General features: G+C 47.9%; 6 protein-coding genes across 6 annotated transcripts; 3 read left to right on the top strand and 3 right to left on the bottom strand.

Annotated features, from left to right (window-relative positions):
* The first annotated feature begins 650 nt into the window (after positions 1-650).
* On the top strand, positions 651-1416 carry BDR25DRAFT_79813 (uncharacterized protein). Its single transcript, XM_033699066.1, has one exon. The coding sequence runs from the start codon at positions 776-778 to the stop codon at positions 1319-1321; it is 546 nt and encodes a 181-aa protein (XP_033542999.1). The 5' UTR covers positions 651-775; the 3' UTR covers positions 1322-1416.
* A 5673-nt stretch (positions 1417-7089) lies between these two features.
* BDR25DRAFT_317951 (uncharacterized protein) lies at positions 7090-7649 on the top strand (the record flags this gene model as incomplete). The annotated part of the gene is made up of 2 exons (XM_033691711.1): positions 7090-7333; positions 7384-7649. 2 exons carry the CDS (start codon positions 7090-7092, stop codon positions 7647-7649), a joined length of 510 nt encoding a protein of 169 aa, XP_033542998.1.
* Positions 7650-8749: 1100 nt separating this feature from the next.
* On the top strand, positions 8750-9384 carry BDR25DRAFT_79790 (uncharacterized protein). Its single transcript, XM_033699065.1, has one exon. It carries the CDS (start codon positions 8982-8984, stop codon positions 9357-9359), a length of 378 nt encoding a protein of 125 aa, XP_033542997.1. The 5' UTR covers positions 8750-8981; the 3' UTR covers positions 9360-9384.
* Positions 9385-9957: 573 nt separating this feature from the next.
* Positions 9958-12072, bottom strand: BDR25DRAFT_345736 (uncharacterized protein). The gene is made up of 3 exons (XM_033694078.1): positions 11921-12072; positions 11160-11862; positions 9958-11111 (listed from the first exon to the last, which is right to left on the bottom strand). Exons 1-3 carry the CDS (start codon positions 12028-12030, stop codon positions 10020-10022), a joined length of 1905 nt encoding a protein of 634 aa, XP_033542996.1. The 5' UTR covers positions 12031-12072; the 3' UTR covers positions 9958-10019.
* A 2534-nt stretch (positions 12073-14606) lies between these two features.
* On the bottom strand, positions 14607-16801 carry BDR25DRAFT_79761 (Cupredoxin). The gene is made up of 4 exons (XM_033699064.1): positions 16516-16801; positions 16189-16460; positions 15862-16135; positions 14607-15814 (listed from the first exon to the last, which is right to left on the bottom strand). Exons 1-4 carry the CDS (start codon positions 16650-16652, stop codon positions 14677-14679), a joined length of 1821 nt encoding a protein of 606 aa, XP_033542995.1. The 5' UTR covers positions 16653-16801; the 3' UTR covers positions 14607-14676.
* Positions 16802-17907: 1106 nt separating this feature from the next.
* BDR25DRAFT_79752 (acyl-CoA N-acyltransferase) lies at positions 17908-19183 on the bottom strand. Its single transcript, XM_033699063.1, has 2 exons — positions 18667-19183; positions 17908-18604 (listed from the first exon to the last, which is right to left on the bottom strand). Exons 1-2 carry the CDS (start codon positions 18977-18979, stop codon positions 18186-18188), a joined length of 732 nt encoding a protein of 243 aa, XP_033542994.1. The 5' UTR covers positions 18980-19183; the 3' UTR covers positions 17908-18185.
* Positions 19184-19611: the final 428 nt, after the last annotated feature.

Raw genomic sequence — 19611 nt, 5'->3', positions numbered from 1 at the left:
ACCACACACCGCTGAATGTCAAACAACTGACAGTTGTGTGAGATGCAACAATGCCATTTTGCCTGGTAAGGTTGAGAGAGATAATCGCGTAATCTTACCTCCAGAAATCTCCCCATTTAATTTATGAATCTAAAATGGGCCACAAAATGAAGCCACAACTAGCGACAAGACCTATCACACGACCTGGTGGCTTTTACATAACTGGCAGAAGCTTGCTCAGCCTTTTAGAAGAGTCGGCTCAGCAGGCCGGAAGGCAGTCGTTGCCCTCTCAGCTGCCTCGTTAAAGTGCATCACCTCATCCGCAGCCAGACTTGGCGTGAACACCACTTCTCTTTTTCTTACGCACTTCTCTCTGACTGGTTCCTTCTCAGTGGCCTGAACAAAATCGCATGTTGGCTCACCTGCGCCACAGTGGCATCCGCTGTTTCCGCTCTCGTTCTGTGGATAGCGGAAATATGTCTTGGCGGTGGAACAGAGCCCATGAGAGTGTCTACGCCACATCCTCTTTACGATGTGGTATCGTGAGCTATTCTCGAGCTGGCGGTGTAAGGTGTTGGTGAGAGGCAAATGTTTCTCAGCCTCGAGAACGCCGTCAAGTATGTATATATAAAGATGCCTTATTGCTACTCCAGTGTATCCCTCATCTAAACAGCAACAACAGTTCGAACATTATCCTCATTCTTCCATCTACTTCTTGTTTCTATTCCTCTTCCAATTCATCTCTCCTCAATCCATTCACTCAAACTTCACTTCAAACCACACCCAAAAAATCAAAATGAAGTTCGCCACTACCATTGCTGCTGCCATCCTAGCATTCACTTCATCCACAGTCGCCGCTCCAGTTTCAGGCCCCTACATCACTCCTGAAACCATATCCATTCACCATGGCTACAACGGCCAGATCGAGTTCAACGTACGTCGGGGCAAGATCCAGCGTCAACAAAGCGGCAACGACGACATCTCAACCCTCATGACCTTCTCCTTCCCCCAGGCAGCAGATGGCAAGACCTGCGAATTCAACTTCGAGCTCAACGACGGCACCTTCAGTGTCACACCCGACGTTGCTCAACTGGACGCCTTCCACTCCTCGCAGTATGCAACTGCCAGCAGCCCAGGCTGGGGACCACCATCAAACTACCGTGACGTCCAATTGGGCAGGCTCGAGGTGTCGAAGTGGGGAGGCCTCGCCCAGCAGAAATGGGGAAGCTTTTCGTTCCCGTGTCCATCAGGGAAAAAGGGATTCGAGGTTGCCCCTACTGGCGATGCGATGACGATTGAGTGGGACTCGCCCAGTGATGGACCATACATTCGGTACTACTAGATGGGCTCGGAATGGTAGATGGTGTTGGATATTCGGAAGATAAGGGTTCTAATGGGATATGAATGGATAGCATAGCACTTGGCGTTGACATCTACTTCGCTTTAGAGTAGATGGGTATTGAGAACACTCGCTGTGATTTGACAGACGGTCATTGAGCGCTTAGGATTGTTTTAACGCCTTTGCTTCTACTTATTGTAATACATAAAACATACACACTATCCTTTGAATTATGAAATGTAATTGTTGTATGCAAAACTTGTCAGCCCTCAGGCCCCTCGGCTCTTGTATGTTCAGACTCAAGGCTCCCCTTTCCTGAAGCCATCTTTGTCTAACTGAGAACGTTGACCAGATAGAGTAATCACGAGTTAATTATCGGACGACATCGAGATCTAAGTTGTACGTCGAGCTCCAGCACCGTAGGTATTGTTTCAGCCCGCCTTCTCCACTATTTCAATCTTCAAGCAGCTAGTGTCTTGTTTGGTGGGAGGTGCGCTGGTCAGTGCTAAAATGTCACTTCCTAGGAGCACCTGCTGCCTTCAACTTTCCCCATCAAAGGCATTGCTGTCAATGCTACTTTTTGTCATGACAATGACAAAGCATTGTTGCTGAGCGAATGAGGCTTCTTCTAGGAGCTACTATGTCTTGTCCGATATTTGAAGCTTGGAGCCGTTGATTTGCAGATGCACGTTCCCGTCTTCTACACCTCAAGATTTGCTTCGACACGGCGCTTCAAATGCAGCCACTCCGCGAATCCATCATGCTGGCTGCCTACGCGGCTTCTTGAGGACATAAAAGCGTAGAGTATCCTCACTTTTGCTACGCCGGAGTTGCAATGAGGTAAGAGTTTGGTAAAAGTGAGTTTCTAGTCGTCGGGTTCACTACACGGGGTCTTTCTTTTGTACGAAGGTGTCAATTCTGCCAATCTCTAGGTGTAGGGAAATTTAGGCTTTGTCAGTGTGTCCAACCGTTAGTACACCTGATAGTACAGTACTGCAGTACACTGATTTTGGTCACGTACGTACGTACAGGGCATCTACTCAGTATACTGTACTATACATAAGGCTGCTGTACTAACTGTTTACAGTAGTTATATAGAATTTTTAGTAGTTTTAGGCAGTTAAAGGCAGGTTGCTAAGGGCTAGGAGGCTTGTGTTTAGAGATTAATGCAGAGAATGCTATTAGTGCCTGTTTTATTAGTAATCTTCTAATAAATTTAGCAACTATGCTATCTACCTTATTCTTTTGCCTATTATAATGTCCTAATTTTTATCCTAATTAATAACGCAGTTATCTTAGCGTGTTACTACCTTGCAGGCTCTATTCTTGTAGGCCTTATCCTTACATGCCTTATCTTAACACTTAGAGAAGGCCTGTATAGCCTTACCTAGCCTATCTAGGCTGTCCTTGCGTAAAGCAACTCCTTTAAAGCATATGCAAGATACCTAGGCTAAGGAGCACCTAAATAATGCCTGCTATAACATTTGTAACGAGGTCGGCACGGTCAACCACGTGGCCTTCTCTCGCTCATAGAGGTTTAGGCTAGGCTAGAGACAACCGCTAGTGCTAGTGCTTACCCTAGCATTACCTATATATATATTATACTATGCGAGAATACTTAGCTTAAGTATTCTCGTGCGTACCTTTTGGTACAGTGGGGAAAGTCGTATAGTATCGGCTTGGCAGGCGGGGCGCCTACCTTATTACAACATTAGAATTACCTTTAAAATTAACATTACCTTAAATTTCCTATTAATCCTAGCAACTTTATGTAAGTGCAAGTAGTGCTTCTTACAGGCTAAAAAGACTATTATAATTAAAAAAAATTAACTATTAGTGTTAATAATAAAGGCTTCTTAACTGCAGAAGAATTAGTTACATAACATTACTGTTACTAGTAAGATTAACAACTATAGATTTTATAAGAGGTATTATAACTTTCTAATTAGGTATAGTTTTTAGCTTTAGTGTAATTACTTTATAATACTTTACTTACTGTATTTAAACTGTACACTAATGTTATCTTCTTTGTATAGTTAGTTAGTAACAGCTAACTTTTTTGTAACTGTACTATACAACCTCTAAAAGGCTCTGTAACTAACGGTTGGACACACTGGGCTTTGTTATGGTGTAGTGGATATGTTTCTGGAGGTTGACTTTCCCAAGAAGCCTATGCCTTCCTTGCCCCAGCGCTGAGTCTCTTTTTCAACGATAACGGGTCACCTTAAGTACTTGCCTAGATTTCTTCGCCAGCGGGCTTGTAATAGTCGTCTTCCTGTCCTTTCCTCCTGATTTCTCGTACCTTCTTCGTCTTCTCTTCCTAGAAAATTCAAGTCTAGGAAATCCTGTCTGCGAAATATACATGCTTCCAGACCTACGCGAACTCAAAAAAATGCGCCAGTATTGGAGTGGGCTGCTTAAGATTTTATGGCTTCTACTTCTCACTTCAAGGACACACTTGACCTAGTGCGAAAATACCACGCAACAAGTCACCTTCGGTTATAGTTCGAGATGCAACGATGCGCAGAGACGTGTGATCGAAGAATCTTTCCAAGATGCAAAGAATTTGGTCTCCGGCCTGTCTACCATTTCGCACACATCGGTCGGCTTACTGAACAATGTTGCCTGATCGACTTGGAGTCCAAGCGATCGCTCAACTTGGCCCAACTACTATTTTAGGAATGATCCGGAAAGTAATGGAGTCGAAGTAGCAACTTGCAACTTCCTGCGGCTAAGAAAACAACCCAAGTGCTCAACTAAAATGCGGCAATCCGTTTGTGCTGGGAACACTAGTTAGCAGGACCGTCACATTTACAAATCCATCGATGGAGAATCAGACCAAAGACGGGTACCCAACATTGGATGTCGAAATTTGTATTCTGTTATACCTTTTCACACCGAATCTCTTAGACATGCTGATAATGATGATTCTGAATGAAGTTCTTTGGTAGTTATATAGCTCCCAGTATTCTTACAGGCCTCACTGAGGTTGTTGATCTGAGTCTACAGAATCGTTAATTTTAAAGATCGTCGCTTTAATTTGTTCTGTTGAACTAACTAACGATCGTTAAATCAAGCCTATAACTATGGACTCCTGTTCTCGTAAGATATGTCCAACCTTGCGTTAATAATATCTTAATATTCCCACTGGCCGATGTGGCTCGAAACGAGCTGCAGCAGGGAGAATCGCAAACCCGCGGTGTATACATGACCTACAAATTGGGCGTAAATGCATACAAAACTATTTAAGCAAGCTCAAGACGTACACTACCACTCCTGCCAATCTTACAAATATACTGTTTCTGATCCACCGAATCCTTCAAGGGTGTAATCGAGAGAGAACTTTTTGTGTCACAGAAGTTCGCCATATTTCAACTGACGTTAGCTTTGATGCTGAGATGAAGTCTTTTCCAGTGTGGAGAACTATAACTACGACCTGATATACTGGGACACTCAAAAGACTAAACCTTTTATTATGCAACACTAGGTCATTCTTAACGTAACGCATCTTATGAAATTCAAGCGAAACGATACCACGAATCTCACAGGTGACTTCTGGCGAAAATCGGAAAACTGGGGTCTCAGAATTTCACCACCTGTCTCATTCGCAAATGCAAGACATCATGGCTGTATGGAGAAATAAAAACTAGCTATAACTACCCCTCGAATTTAAACGTGTCTTGTTCCTGCGACAGCTTGCTTATAGCTCCTGTAGGAACATTCGTCTTCCATGAACAGCCTCGCCTGTCGTTTAAGAATGAAACGAAGGATATCTGGAAGAAGACTAAAGACACAACTTACATGGGGATAGATGGTCCCCTCATGGCAAGAATCCTGGAACGTGTATCCACCGATAAAGAATGGCCCTCTCTGGACGGAATCCCTTCTTCTTTAAGTGATCCTGGACACACTCTAATGTGATACATCTAATCCTCAGACCCGAATACAGAAAAAGGAGCCTTGCGCGCGAAGGTAGCACACCTAACGAAATCAACTTGGATGCTAGACACAAAGCTCTTGAACGATCATGTGGACCAGAGGAATAAGCTTGCGGGTTAGTTTCCGAGAAATCTGAGCAATCATAAATCCAAAGAGAGTAAAGATATACTCCCTTACAGCACCAATAATTGGACCTGCACCCACACCGGACCAACACGTTTAGAGCCTTGCCAAGCATTCGATCGTAGCATGGCCGTGTCTGTGTTTGAGAATGCTTGCAATAATGACGCTTTGGTTGCAGACGTTCTTCTTGTCTTAGCGATATTCTACGGCAACAGAAAAACTATTGACTGGAAGGAGGGAGTGAAGTTGCGCCATATGAGAGTTGACAACACTGGATCACTACACTGGGACAGAATGAGAACAATAGTAAGCAGTCATTCAAGTAGAGGACTGGACCTGTCTCTTAGGCAGCGTTCGCCGGCCTTGCATCCTTTTACCACTTAGCAGAGAAATGATTCGGAATCTGAAAATGACGCTGCGTTGTCTTTGGGAATGATTTGAAGACTTAAAATAAAGGGGAAATAACTATTAATGTCTTATGAGTAATGACATTAAATGAAATTATAAGGTGGTATGAGAGAGGACACATCGAGCTATCATTGTTGTGCTGTCTCGCAGTTAGACGTTCATAACCCGAAAATATTCTTACGACTAAGTTCGCTACGCGTATCTGATTAGGGTATCTGATTGACGGCGGCACCCTAGATGTTAGCCAGCAAGGCTCTACTCTGAGTGAGGAAGTTTGAGGAAGCGAAGGAAGCAATCTGTCTGCTGAAGAGCAGTAACGGTAGGTCGGGGCTCACCCTTAACTTGCTCTTGCAGGGCGAAGATGCGTGTCGTTATTTTCGGTTATAATTCTTATCATGTATCTAAATGCTCGGCTCGTCCATGCCAGAAATGCCTCGTTACCCGCGTAATAATATTACTGTTTCTTGCTTTATGCTGCCGTCCGCGGAACACGTTCGCCTCGCCATAGTTGACAATTTTGTCTGAACTCTTCATCTCGTATCCTGAAACGATAGAGCCTTTGAAATGAACCAACTTTTCCAGGCTCTTTTAGGGGTATACAGCACAGTAATGCGATTCAGACCTACCCACAATGTGAAACTATCGTGATGCTGTGCAATACAAACCGCTGAAGACTTACGTGGTTGAAGGGAACGCGTACGCAGTTGGTCATGCAGTAGAGCCGAAGAACTCTTATTTGTGAAGGGAAGCGTTGCCAAGGTGGCTGTAAAGTGCTTTTTGCTTTGCGGATGTTTCGTTAAGGTTAGGTTGAACCTTGACAGTTCAACTCGCAAACCATGTTTCGCCAAGGGATGCCCTCAGGGATCTCAACCAATCACCATTCACTCTAGGGAGCTGAAAGCGGAGTCAGGCTCCGGGCCCCCAAAACATTGCCCGTGACCTTCGCGCGCCCGCCAATGTTCCGTGCAATAAGCCCTCGTACAGCTTTGAATGGAGTCGATTGACTTGAAAGCTTTGCATAGCAACCCCGCAATCTCGGCCAAACTAATTGATGTTTTTGAACGCGAGGCCTCTTGATTTTCGGGAGGAAAGAAGCCTCGTGATGGACTGACCAAGAAAACATCAATTTATGACATCTAGGCCGCGAGTCGGCGCCACTGAACAAGCTGACACGCGTACGCTCGGACACAAAGCTTGATTGGCCAGAAAGGAATAGATAAATCAATGAGTATCCCCAGGGTGGATGAGGTTTCTCATATTTTGATCTCTTGGACTGTTAAACACCACATCACTTTTCAACAATGGCACGCGCAGTGCTTCTCCTGGTCTTCAGCCTTGTAGCTACGGCTTTGGCACACTCCGGTCACGATGAAGCCACCACCATGATGGGAATGATGAGCACATATACTGGCAGCATTCCGACGACATTCATGAGCTGCGGACACGGAGGACCTGGAAGGAAGAGGCACGATGGATGCGACGACAGCAGTAGCCATCATTCGGAATTCGAGACTGAACCAGGCAACTACTACAGCTATACCTACAGTAGGTTCTCTTCTCCCTGACGGCTAGTTCCTCTTGCTAACGTGCGCCAGACCCCTCTAACGCCCTTTCCTATGGCCCCAGCGATACCGGCAGCAGCGTCAGGGCAACGAGCGCAGCGGGCTCATCCGCCTCCTCAGCTGCTGCCGCATCGTCAAAAGCTACAGGCAGCTCTCCATCTGCTACGACTCAGTCGGGGGCTACCTCTACCCGTCCGTCGGCGCTCCAGATCACTGGAACGGGCGCCGCGAATGCACACTACCCGGAAATTCTTGGAGCTGTCGCGGGTGGATTAATAGCTGGTTTGGCCTTAGCTTGATGCGGAGGAAGCTTCTGGAGGACGTAGCTCTTTGGTGATACCCTAAATGGCGCCGGTTTGGTACGAATAGCACAAGCTATGTGGATGTAACGGCTTGGATAACACTTCTTAGAGATCATGATACAGTAGTAAATACGGTTTAGGGTATATATCCGAGCCCACAGTGGCAATTTCACTTTTCCATGTATAGGAGGCATTGCTGCCAATAACCACTCATATTCAGAGCGACTCGGGTTCGAAAACCTTCGATTCAATCGAACTCTATACTATCGCTTGGCGAGTTGACATCACATGAGTCTATCTCACGGTCCTTCGTTAATAACACGTCTATACTCCGGTCCTATATTTCCAAGCAATTGAAAGACGCTGAGCGAAGAACAAAAGCAGACACAATACCTCGGTCCTCTCTGCACCTGCAGGAAATCTAGACCCTCCACTGGCATATTTCCCAATCACTCCACCAGTCACCTCGTCGCCTGGGCAAAGTCAGCTGGTCACGTGCCCTATGCCATTCACTCGGCAATATCCCGTCTCCCAGGATAATCCTTGGTGTAGATGCTGAAATATCGAATTCGTAGATCTCCACCTCACGTTTAACACCGCCTTACCCGTCCTCGCCATTCCCTTTCTGCGAGTGTTGTCTCTTCCTTGTTTGATTCGATGCGGGGCAGGGATACGAAGTCTCGTCACCAGACTCGGCGACTCAGCCTCCGATACGTTGAAGAGTATATGGCGTCAGTCCACCTATTTATATCACTGCGTATATCGTATCCTTTTTATGTGTTTGTCCGTATAAGGCGAGGACTTTCACGACAAGGGTGCAAGGGAAAGGCAACTCGGGAGCTTGGCGGTTGCTGTTTGACGTAAGAGTATTGGATTTTTTACTTTGAGGATTGTGGAGGTGGTTTACGGAGGTCTCTTGGACTGGTTCAGTTTCACGAGACACGAGAATGGGCTTTTGCTCACCAGCTATGGTTTATGGAATCAGCCACTCAGCACTCGAGTAGGAGCCAGTCTCGTCAGGTCGGGAGATACAGCATGAGGAACAAGACTAGGCAGATGCTTCTTTGGTACTATGATTGGAACTGCCCCTACACCGCCGTCATCCCGTTCTACCATCTGCGAGGACCGGATTTGGATGCATCATGGGTTCAGAGAGAGGGCGTTTGTACTACATCTGACCATTTGACCGTTGTATAAAACCCCCGTTATCCTATCTCTTTCCATCATTCTTCCATCAAACATCAACAGTCAGTTCCATCAACATCTAATACCATCCACACAAACCAACACCAACACACATTTACCACCTCACAACCTCCAACACCAACAATGAAGCTCCTCGCCATCCTAGGCATCGCAAGCCTAGCTGCTGCTCTCGCGCCGCCTCCAGTCTGCGAGCAATGTCGCCCGCTCCCTAACGAGAACAAATGCGACATCACCACGTCGTGCGTCTATGTCTGGGGCCATAAGGGCTCCACCCCGGCACCCTACTACTGCGCATGCCGCGCCGGCTACAGAGCAACGGGATACGGAGCCGACGATTGGACTAAGCAGTGGAGACTGCCATGGTATGGAGGCAACGGAGATCCGAGCCAAGAGGGAAGGGTTTTCGTTAAGCCCGGTGTTAAGTGCGATACCCTTTGTGATTCTTGGTGGTTGGGCGCGAAGGGATGCCAGGAGGTGACGCTTAAGGATAGCTGCTTGTAACCAGCCATTGCGAGGGGATGGTAGGAGAATATGAATGGGGGTGGAAAAAGTTAGGTTGAGGTGTGATGGTACGAGATAAGTTGGAGTGGGATAGAGAAGGGGGTTTGGAATGAGATGAGTATGCGGACACTCCTGTTAGGAACGAAATGATGATATGAGTGGGTTTGAATCAACTGAACTTGGGCTCCGAAAGATAAACATGGGACACGAAGCATTTGGGATTATTTTGGGACTTCGGGTCTGACTTTCTTCACTCCTTTGCTAGTTAATTCTTGAATGATAATGCGTAATGATCACAATAATATCCCAGACAACCATTATAAGTATAATCGTCAAATGAAATTTGTGTGATATGCAGGGTTCGAGGCGTTCTCAAAAACTGTGCTGGTGACTACACCTAGTTTTCCAAGATCGCAAGACTTAACATCCATTTATGCAGCGGTGATAGATCATTTACATATGCAGTGGGACGCCCGAAAAACATGAATTCAACAAAAACCACTAATTACTAATTACTATTAAACTATTTAGCTATATACCAACTTTTGTACCCAAGACGCTTATGCCAGCATTCCGATGTATCAGGTATCATAAAGATCGTAAGAAATCGTGAACTGCATCTCTAAAAGAAATGAAAAGCACAAAAACGTACACATCCATCTATACCCACTCCGCTCGACTCGTCATCTCCAGACCCAGCTCACCGCGTCTCCGCCTCCGAGCAGTTGTATTCGTAACAACATCGCTCTTGCTTCCGGGTTTGGTGGCACCAGTGTCGTAGAAGGATTGACACTGTACGCTTGTCGGCTTCTTGACTTTGTTCGAACTGTAGGTAAATTTGCCGCTGCCGGAGCTTGTCATCTGGACAGTTGAACCACCGGCCATGATTAGGTTCATGCGCTTGACGTCCCCGTTGACGACATTAGAGTGGCAGTTCACGACAATAGAACCTGACTGTCTGCTTTCCCAAGTATAGACATCTACAGTGACGACATCGGCGCCGTTCGGATCGACACTGACAGTGACTGTAGCCTTGCTCTTCTTTGTGGTGTCAGATTTCAACGTAAGAGTAACCTCAAACGTAAAGTCAGTCTTTGCGGTGACACCTGGTGCGGTGAAAGTAGCAGTCGGGGAAGCGGCGTTCTGAATAGATACTGTCGGGTCTGCCGGAAGGGTCTTGGTCCAATCAAAGGTCAAGTCCGAGTTCTGGATACCAGTTGCGGTATTTGAAACTTTGAGGAGGACTTGAGCGCCAACCCTAACGGCTGAGATCGCTGGGGCAGAAGCAACTGGACTGGCATTTGGGTTTGGAGGAGTGCCTCCAGGGGTGCAAGTCTTTGCTGGTGCTGGAGGCGCAGGGCCGGGGAAGGGATCCAAGGGGCCGTATTGCTTCCCGTCTAGGAAATCGCCTTGAACAAGCCCACGAATACCTGCAAAAGCAAATGGTGGGGGCTCAGCGCCTGGAACGGCGACTTCGGGTTGGATCCACTCGGTAACGGGTTGCACATATTGCCCTGCTTTGATGTCGTTTTTTGTGGTGATGACTGGATTGTTGGCTTTAATTATGTATTCACGAGTGTATGTGTCCGCAGCGTTGGTATTAGTGCGGAATTCCCATTTGCAGCGAACATCACCAGCCCTGGGTGTTGCAGACCCGATGTCACGCAGCGTTTCTTCCCCGGTACATGGGTCAACATCGAGGGCGCTGATAGTGACGGACGCACCAGTGCAGCTCGAAAGGTAGCCAATAAACTATATAAATTGTTAGTAAAAATATGGGTTAAGAAGCTGCACACATACCCTTCGGTCGGCCAACTCCACATTGCCATCGGGGTCGAAGACGCCAATGATGGCATCCTCCATGCGAATGTAGTTCGGAACCGTATCGGAAGCAGTTGTGGTGATTTGCACATTGATGGCTGTGATGGCATACGCCCAAATCTCTGCACCATTCTTTATGCCGGCGTATTCAATGTAATCACCAGCGAGGAAAGGTGCCATAGTAAGGGGATCTGGAGCCGGAAAGTTGGTTTGCCCTGCAGGGCGATTGGATGCTGGGCAGCTAGGATCGGATGTGCCTCGGGGAATACACATAGGAAACCCAGAGAAGGCCGTAATACTTGGGTTCGCATCATCGGCCGTGAAGAGCTCGTTGCCGGTGGTGCCTTTTGTGAAAACACCATTGGGATCGTTGATCCTCACAACCGGTCCTCCTCGAATCTTCAAGGATCCATCGGTCGTGTCAACCGTTTCAATATATCCCTGGCCAGACTCAAGGAGGAATTGGGCTAGCTGAATTTGGGCTGCGATAGCCTGACCATTCACTATGTTACCAGACACGGAAACTTCCATGCCTTTACCAGCAACGCCGCCAGCGCACATCTTGGGAAAAGGTACCCATGTCGCTGGGAATTGTGCAATCAGATTCTTAGGGACTTTAATATTGAAGCCGTTGACGGATATGAAACCACCGGAGTTATAGTCGGTAGTATCCGTTGTACAACTGTGAGGTTTATTAGTGACAAGCTCCAAGGCACTTCTGTATGGTTCAAAAAACGTACGAGTCTAGGGCACCATCGACGCCAAAGGAGATGATGTTGGGAATTGGTGTTGCTGCAAGGCTAATTGAAGCTAATGAGAGGACAGATCCGAGCCAAAGGAGACGAGGCATCTTGATGGCTTCTCTAAGTAATGTTTGAGAAGCGAACTCGCGTAGGAATCTGGCAAAGCGAAATAAGGAAGAGGGCCAAGGGAGTTATATAGAGGAGCGCTCCCCTTTACCATCCCTGAACTCAGCTCGCCCACGAAACTTCTTCCAAGACCTCGTATGGACCAGTGCCGCCTGGAGCTTATTCAACTCTAAGGCAGCACCTAGAATCGTCATTGTTGCGGCATAAATGCATTGAGCACCTTAAAGCGCTGACCTTCTAGTCACGACGCTCTAGCACAATATGAACAGGGGTTATGCAAAACACTGGCCTATGGCGTCGGGCCGGCGCTCGCCATCAATATTTCCAAGAACTTTGACGAGGCTTCTCGACACTGGACACTGGCGTTTTTGGATCCACTTGACACCAGGCTGACCCGAAGAATACAAAAGTGGTCTAGCGCCCAGCTGATTGGATAAGCTTAAGCATCGTGCCCCGCGAGCCGAAAGCTTTCAGGCGCATGTTGAGAGATCTCGACTTGGGGAGCATGGCTTGGAGGTTCCCTGGGAACGGTCCACGTTGGCCCATGACCTGGTCTGCCAAGAAACTCATTATTCCTGGGTGAAAGGAGACAGGGGGTTTGGAAAAGACCATGAGTCGATCAGCCGCAAGCGAGAAATCTGGTCGGTGAATTTTTGAAGATCTCAACGAAAAAGAGGTGGGCGATTTGGATCTCTGGAAACTTCCGTCATGCACAATACGAAGCAGGAACCCGATTAGAAACGCAGGAACCAGACGGACAATCTCGGAGTAGCGACTGCCTGGAAGCCGATGGTGAGGGCTGACATAAAGCACAATCTCAACCCCGCAGGCGCTATGAGAAGCAAAACACCGCGGAAGCCCCAAAGAGGACTGAGATGTAAGGCGTACTATTTTTATACATTCCTTCGACACTCTTCAGCCCCGCGGATGCGCTTTGGAGAGAAGGTGGATTTGGCTTGCATAGTGGGGCGAGGACGACTGAAAGTGGCAATGGAAGTGTAACATGAGCGAATCAGGATAGTCTACGTTTAAATCTGACGAAGAAAAGCGAGGGAGATACCGTGTGGCTGGTCCAGAGGCACGTTCAGCTGAGTGGCTTGCTGAACGGCTCTTGGCTTGAATGTTGCCGTGTCAGAGACGCCTCAATTCGAATCGCCGTACTTTCGAACAGTTTTCGGACACCAGAAGGGAGAAGGACAAGTTGGTTCCAAAGGCGTCTATAGATGCTTGCAGGGCTGGCCCATATACATCATAGCCCTTTTAAGGAGCTAGCTCTCGAATAGAAAGCAATTATGGAACAACGAAAGTGGTGGATGAGGCTCCACTGTTGGAGTAGAGGAGTAGGCACGTGCCGCGCTAAAAATGCGAGCTTGGGCTGAATTTACTTGGCGCCAAGACATCCAACATGCATGGCATTCCCCCACATGTCCGCTAGTGGAACATAGTCAACTTGTTCACCACAAGACCCTTACTAGTCAAGACTGTGCAAAAGAAGTGTGCGGCAGAACGCCGAATATCCTCAGAAAGCAGCTTACGACAAATCTACCACTGCTGTGAAGCCTAGGAAATTTCTCCCTACTAAGCCACTGAGTTCCTAAAAAGGTAGTAGATTAAGGCGACAAAAGTGTGTGGCGTGTGATGAAGGATGCGGAGATACGAGAATTGCTTCAATCGAACACGAAAGTTTAGCGAAGCTTCGGCCAATTCTTTCTAATGCTTATTTGAATAGCGTCAACCCAGCCACCCTTACATTCGTATCTAACCTTACAACCCGTCGGCATGATCTCTTGCATGTGTCTTGAAAAATTTCATTGCATTGTTTGGATGAAAACTAAGTCCTCCTCGGAGAGTTTTCATTAGCCCCTCTCTCTTCGTCAGCACAGCGCCACCAGCTCGCTCCAGCCTGCTTTTCTCGCATGCCAAGCAAGCAAACCAAAAAGCTGTAAAAGCATTATCCGAATCAGAGATTTGATAGCGAGACGCCCATGCGCACAAGTCGCAATCAACGGCTCGAGACAGCAAGTTAGGGATCTCTGAACCACGCTTCTGCCCGGAACCCTTTCTTGGCAGCATTCTGGTTGACGCGGGAATTGAAAAACGGGTGCGCAAATTTAGACACAAACGGCTTGCATGCCAAACAAGTGCATATCTGAGACATTCACAGCGCACACTGTCTTGGCGTGAGTGGTGGTGTTCCTTGCCCTCGAGAAGGTTGCTACCAGAGTCAGCTTGAAAATACTGGTATGAGGAAAGCACTGAAAAAATCCTGTTGGGAGAGATGTTTCCACCGAAGTATCAACTAACAAGTACTGGTTGGGAATATAATGAAGAGATTTTCGGGCTGTAGTTGATCACAACAGGGGGTTGTTGGTATGTGTGGGTTGAGAGGTCGTTAATTCGTGACTTTATTAGACAGAACAGTATATTGAACGATTCCACTGTTCAAGGAAACGCGGTGCGGATAGATGCCCACTTCTTGAGCAATTAGTTGAACAACTCTCCACCAATTTACTCCATCACTAACTACTAACCTCACATGGTCGCTGATCAAACTCCTCAGAAACTGGAATGAAGACCACGGCCTCCTCATTTAACCCCGCTGCTCACGACCTTCGTATCTTACTAGTTTAGAGGATAATGTGCCTTTTCGCCTGGGGATAACGCGGGCCGTTCACCACCGGAACAGGCGTAGCACGAGCTTCAACGATATCACGACGTTTAGGAACAGGCGATGCCTCTGTTGGTCCAGAGTATGTCTTCCAGTATCTGTTAAGTGCGCTCTCGGCGTCTTCGACATGAGCATAAGCGTCAAGGCCGACGAAAAAGTCAACCTTGCTCGAGATTTGCGCGTCGCTGAAAACACCGGTACGGGCTTGGTATTCGGACTCCACGAAAGGTTTGGCGCGGTAGCGAGGCTCCATAGGGTCGATGAACGCCGTCTTGTCCGTGTACCCAAGATCAGAAAGAGCTGACACATTGAATGCAACAAGCATCTCGTGATCCTCATGAATCAAGTTGTGGCAATGAAACATGTAAAGACCATCCCACGGTGCATATCGGGCAACAACCTCAACGGTCTCTCCAACGTTGAGCCACATAACGTCCTTGAGAGCAACTGCCTCGTAGGGCATTATCGCTCCTCGGCCACCAGTACGCTTCACCATTTGAAGGTCGACAAGATGTATGTGGATAGGGTGAGACCAGCCGCCTCCTCCATTTTTCAAGCTCCATTTCTGCACTGCACCACGCTTGGGGCGAGCCAGAACCCGCGAGTTGACTTGAGACCATGTTACTCCATTTACTTTCCACTGGGATTGACCGCGGGCAAATTCAAAATTGTGGTCGACAGGAGCATGGGCCGGAGGGAACGGAACATTGCGAAGCTTCGCGGGCAAGCCTTGGGGAAGATTGTTGGAGGTATCAGTGACAGTTTGGCCAACGCGGAATTGCATAACCCTGTCCGTTGCTTCGAAGTCAGAGTCGGCAGCAACACCCCGCGCATTGCGAAGGATAACATTTTTGCCCTTGAAATTGCTGAAATCAATGACAAGTTCCCAGCGTTCAGCGATCGAGATGAAGAAGTTGTCTGTCTCGACGGGACTCAGGAGAAGGCCTGCATCTGAACAGATCATGGTGAACTTGATCTTATTCTTTGTGCCTTCCTGCTCAAACCAGAGGTTATAGGATCGAGAGACACCGGTGTTGAGAAATCGAAGACGGTACTTGCGGGGCTCAACCTGGTGGTACGGGAATGGCATACCGTTACTAACTCTCCGTTAGGAAATGAGGCCCAAGCCGTCGATGTGACTTACACATGGAGAACATCGCCAAAGACCGAAGTTGTCTCGCCGTTTTTTTCGGGGTCCCAAAGCGACGCATCTGAGTTGTACCGCTTGCCAGCGAGGGCAAGGGGAACGTCGTATTTCCCACTGGGCAGACCAAGAGCATCCTGATCCGCGTCGCTCAGAATATAGAAGCCTGCCTGCCCAAAGTAGGCGTTCTCAGCGGTGTGGTCAACCGCGTGGTCATGGTACCACAGAGTACGAGCATTCTGGCCATTGGGGTAGTAGTAGTCCTTATACTGCCCTGCAAAATAGTAAGTCTCGCGATTAAGAAATCATGGTCTTAGTTATATTTACCAACTTCCGTAACATCATCGGCCCATCCGTCGAAAGGAGCCCGGCTGTACGATCCGTGAAGATGAACGGAATTAGCACGGTCACCGTGGTTGATGAACCTCACGATTACCTCGCGGCCTTGGCGGATCCGGAAGGTCGGTCCAGGTACGAGTCCATTGTAACCGACTAGTCTCGTCTTCGGGAATGGGGGTGGGTAGAGTTGGAGGGAGACCGGCTTGATATCAATCTCGTAATAGTCGATTGGTTTACCCGTAGCTTTGGAAGTGAACGTTCTAAGATGGTCGTTAAATAAACTTGGCAGAGTACCAAGAGTCTTGGGATGCTTACTTTTTTGGCACGGCGTCCGGTGGGATTGGTAGAGGAAAAGTGTACAAGGGGTACACTGGACTCTGCCATCCACCAGAAACCAACGTCATAGAGCTAAAGAGAGCCAAGCTGGCTAGGAGCCCAAGACCCTTGACCATAGTGAGCGGTATTAGATATTAGATTATACTAAGTCAAGTCACAACTGAATGTATAAATGCCGGCCTGGTTGAGTTCCAGTGGCTAGAGGAATCTGAATGAAAAGAAAGGGAAGATTGAATGTGGTCAGCTGTAAAGGGAGAGAGATTATTGGGATGATGACGGCCCTCCCTTATTTGAACACAAGTTGCTCGGACTGCCTCCCACTCACAGCTTTGACCCATCATCCCCTATGGGATGATACGAGTATCAGAAGATCGTTCGACGCCTCTTCCTCGCCGAGACCAGCAAGCTTTGTCTTTCAAAGCTTGTGGACACAAGCAGCGGCTTGCGCCGAGTCTTGAGAGCCGAATGAGGTTGCGGTCGTCCTCTGAGAGTGGTCACAATCTGGGATTGTAATCAGAGCCACTGCAGCTTTGACAGTTGATGTGACACTTTCGGTAGTGAAAGCGACGACAGCCATGGCTTACCGAAAGAAGGGTCAGTTAGCGGGGGCTGAAATCCTGCCGTCAATGGCTTTTCTCTGGTCAGTATCAACAAAGCCACTTGGTGGAGAGGCGTTAAAAGGAGTGCCAAGAATGGTGTGGAATACGCGACACTGCATTGAAGCTTGACGACGACTCGTAAAACACTGTGTTTGGGTTCAGTGAAGCTGCCTAAAACAGATATTAGAAGCGACACTGCCGTTAGCTGGCGTCGTTGAAAGTGGGAAGTGACGTGGGGAAAAGGACCATTTAATTGAATTCGGCAAATTCGAATCCTTGTAGAAATAGGCAAGCATGATAGCTTCAAGAAATTCTGAATTCCTCCCTGGGTGCTTCGTTTGGACAGAATAATAGGTGAGCAGGATCGCGAAGCAGTAAACGCGCGAGCAAGGAGTATACGCTTGTTCTCATGTTGTCCAGACGGAAACTTTCGAGAAGTGGTTTGAGGGTTGGAGCTGTTGACCCTTTCCAATATTGATCTGGGCTGAATTGCATGAGCCTTGTTCTATCCGCACGATACCGAACGTTTGCATGGTTCCAGGCCACGCCACGATTCGGCCTCTGAGGGTCAGCTCCCGTTACCGCCGCCACCTGAAAAAGAAAGAAATCTTAACTTGTGCGGAACATTGTTGAACTCCGGTTTAGGTATAGGTTTGGCAACTCTCCAAATTCTGCATCTTGACGGAATGCACTACTGTGCTTGCTGCGTAGGTACGAGGTCAGCTGCCAACAGCCAGTCAGCATTCCCGCATTACTCGTACATACCCTTTCCACTTTCGTCAAACACTACTCGGAACATTCCGCCTACATGAAATAGGCGATAGGCTAGCCAAAACAGCGCCTCCCTTCCTATTTCCCCGTCATTTCTTCCTCCGTAATAGCGAATTTTGTCGTTAAGAAAGGGTGTTGTGGATGGGCTGATAACGAACAATTTCCGTTATCTTCGGCGCATACTAGGAATTGGCGTGAGAGGGCTCTTGCGAGGTGGGAGATGTGAAGGTTGAAACAACCCTCGGATGCTTTAGGGTCGTTCGTAGCCTGGGGGTACGGCTAGGCTTTCATTCTCCCTCTTCCATCACCTGTGTCTTCAATCCATTTCCCTTTCAGACGTTCAGGTTCCCAGAGCATTGTAATCCCTTCAAGTCCCTCCGCAATTACCACCTCGTGAACAACCTTAAATCCCGACTTCAGGTACAGCCCACGACCAACTATGCTGGAATTCAGGGTCAAGGGAATGTTTTCCTCGGTGGCAAGGAGCTGTCCATGTTTGACCAATTTGCCTCCAATACCACGGCGTTGGTGTTTCGGTGACACGGCTAGCATGCTGAGATGCCAGCGGGGGTTAAGGTGGGTGTAGAAGTCATAGTGCCTTGTGTCATTGTATGCTTTGATACGGGTTGGGTCCGAGGCACGGTCAAGCACCTTTGCCTCGTACCAGAGTTCCCATGAGAGTAAATAACGTTCAAACTCTAGACTCGTTGTAAGCTCTCTCACCCTAGGAAAGACGGCGAAACTGCCAAGCATGACGTACTGCTGAAGATAGAATCGTGTCGCCACTTTTTCGAAGACTCATCCGTTCCCTCTCGGACAAAGAATGCATAACCAATAATTTCTGGCTTTCCTTGCCAGCCAGGGTCCGTTTCATCCGTTACGGCGACGAATCCATAGGAACCAACGGACACTAGACGGGTCCGCAGGCGAATTAATTGATATCTCCGAAGATCGTTAGGATACTGATTTCGCCGTGGATAGAGCCAACCGAAGAGCTCGTCATCCACAAATGATTGCTGGGTGATGGCCAAGACCTCTGGTACGTCTTCCCGGGTCAATTGTCTGATGAACATGGTGAAATAAGGAATTAGGTTACGACGATTTGATAATTATCGAAGCATTTCGCATTGCTCGGGAAAAAGGAAAAGAGACTCGTTTTATACCACTCTGCTCCATAACGACGCTCTGGCATATTGTGGTTACATTGGGGTTGCGATTTCGATGAGTCATGCAAAATGAGGCCACACAAATTGTGATCCAGGTATGACTTGTGGACAAGGAAAAGCTCGAGAAGTAGAGGAATCTGTGAAATGAAGGTTAAGCGGCCGTTGATTATTGAAAGAGGAAGAGAGAGACAGGATGCGATGGAAGTGCAGATGGATTTGGATAGAGATATGAAAGAAGCAAGGTGAGAGGTGAGGGGCCGACTACGATTGTCCGAAGGCCGGCAGTGGCGTCGCACAGCAACGTCGCCCCGGGGTCTAATACCCGCCTTCTCCAGAGCACGGCTGGACTGCAACAGAATATGGATGCCCACTGCTTTTATATGCATACAATTTTCGAACGGTGAGTGGATGAGAAGGTTTGCGCGAGTTGAGGGGAAGGGACTGTGAACGCATCTTCGACCCCCTAACCCGATCGAGCACAAGATCACCCAACCATGGGCTGAGCAGTGACCACAAAGGTGGATCCTGTGACAATTCAG

Source organism: Lindgomyces ingoldianus, assembly GCF_010093535.1.
Source record: "Lindgomyces ingoldianus strain ATCC 200398 unplaced genomic scaffold BDR25scaffold_35, whole genome shotgun sequence".
Taxonomy (NCBI): Eukaryota; Fungi; Ascomycota; class Dothideomycetes; order Pleosporales; family Lindgomycetaceae; genus Lindgomyces; species Lindgomyces ingoldianus.
Note: the sequence above shows the minus strand (reverse complement) of the source record. Positions and strands in the feature narration are given on the sequence as shown.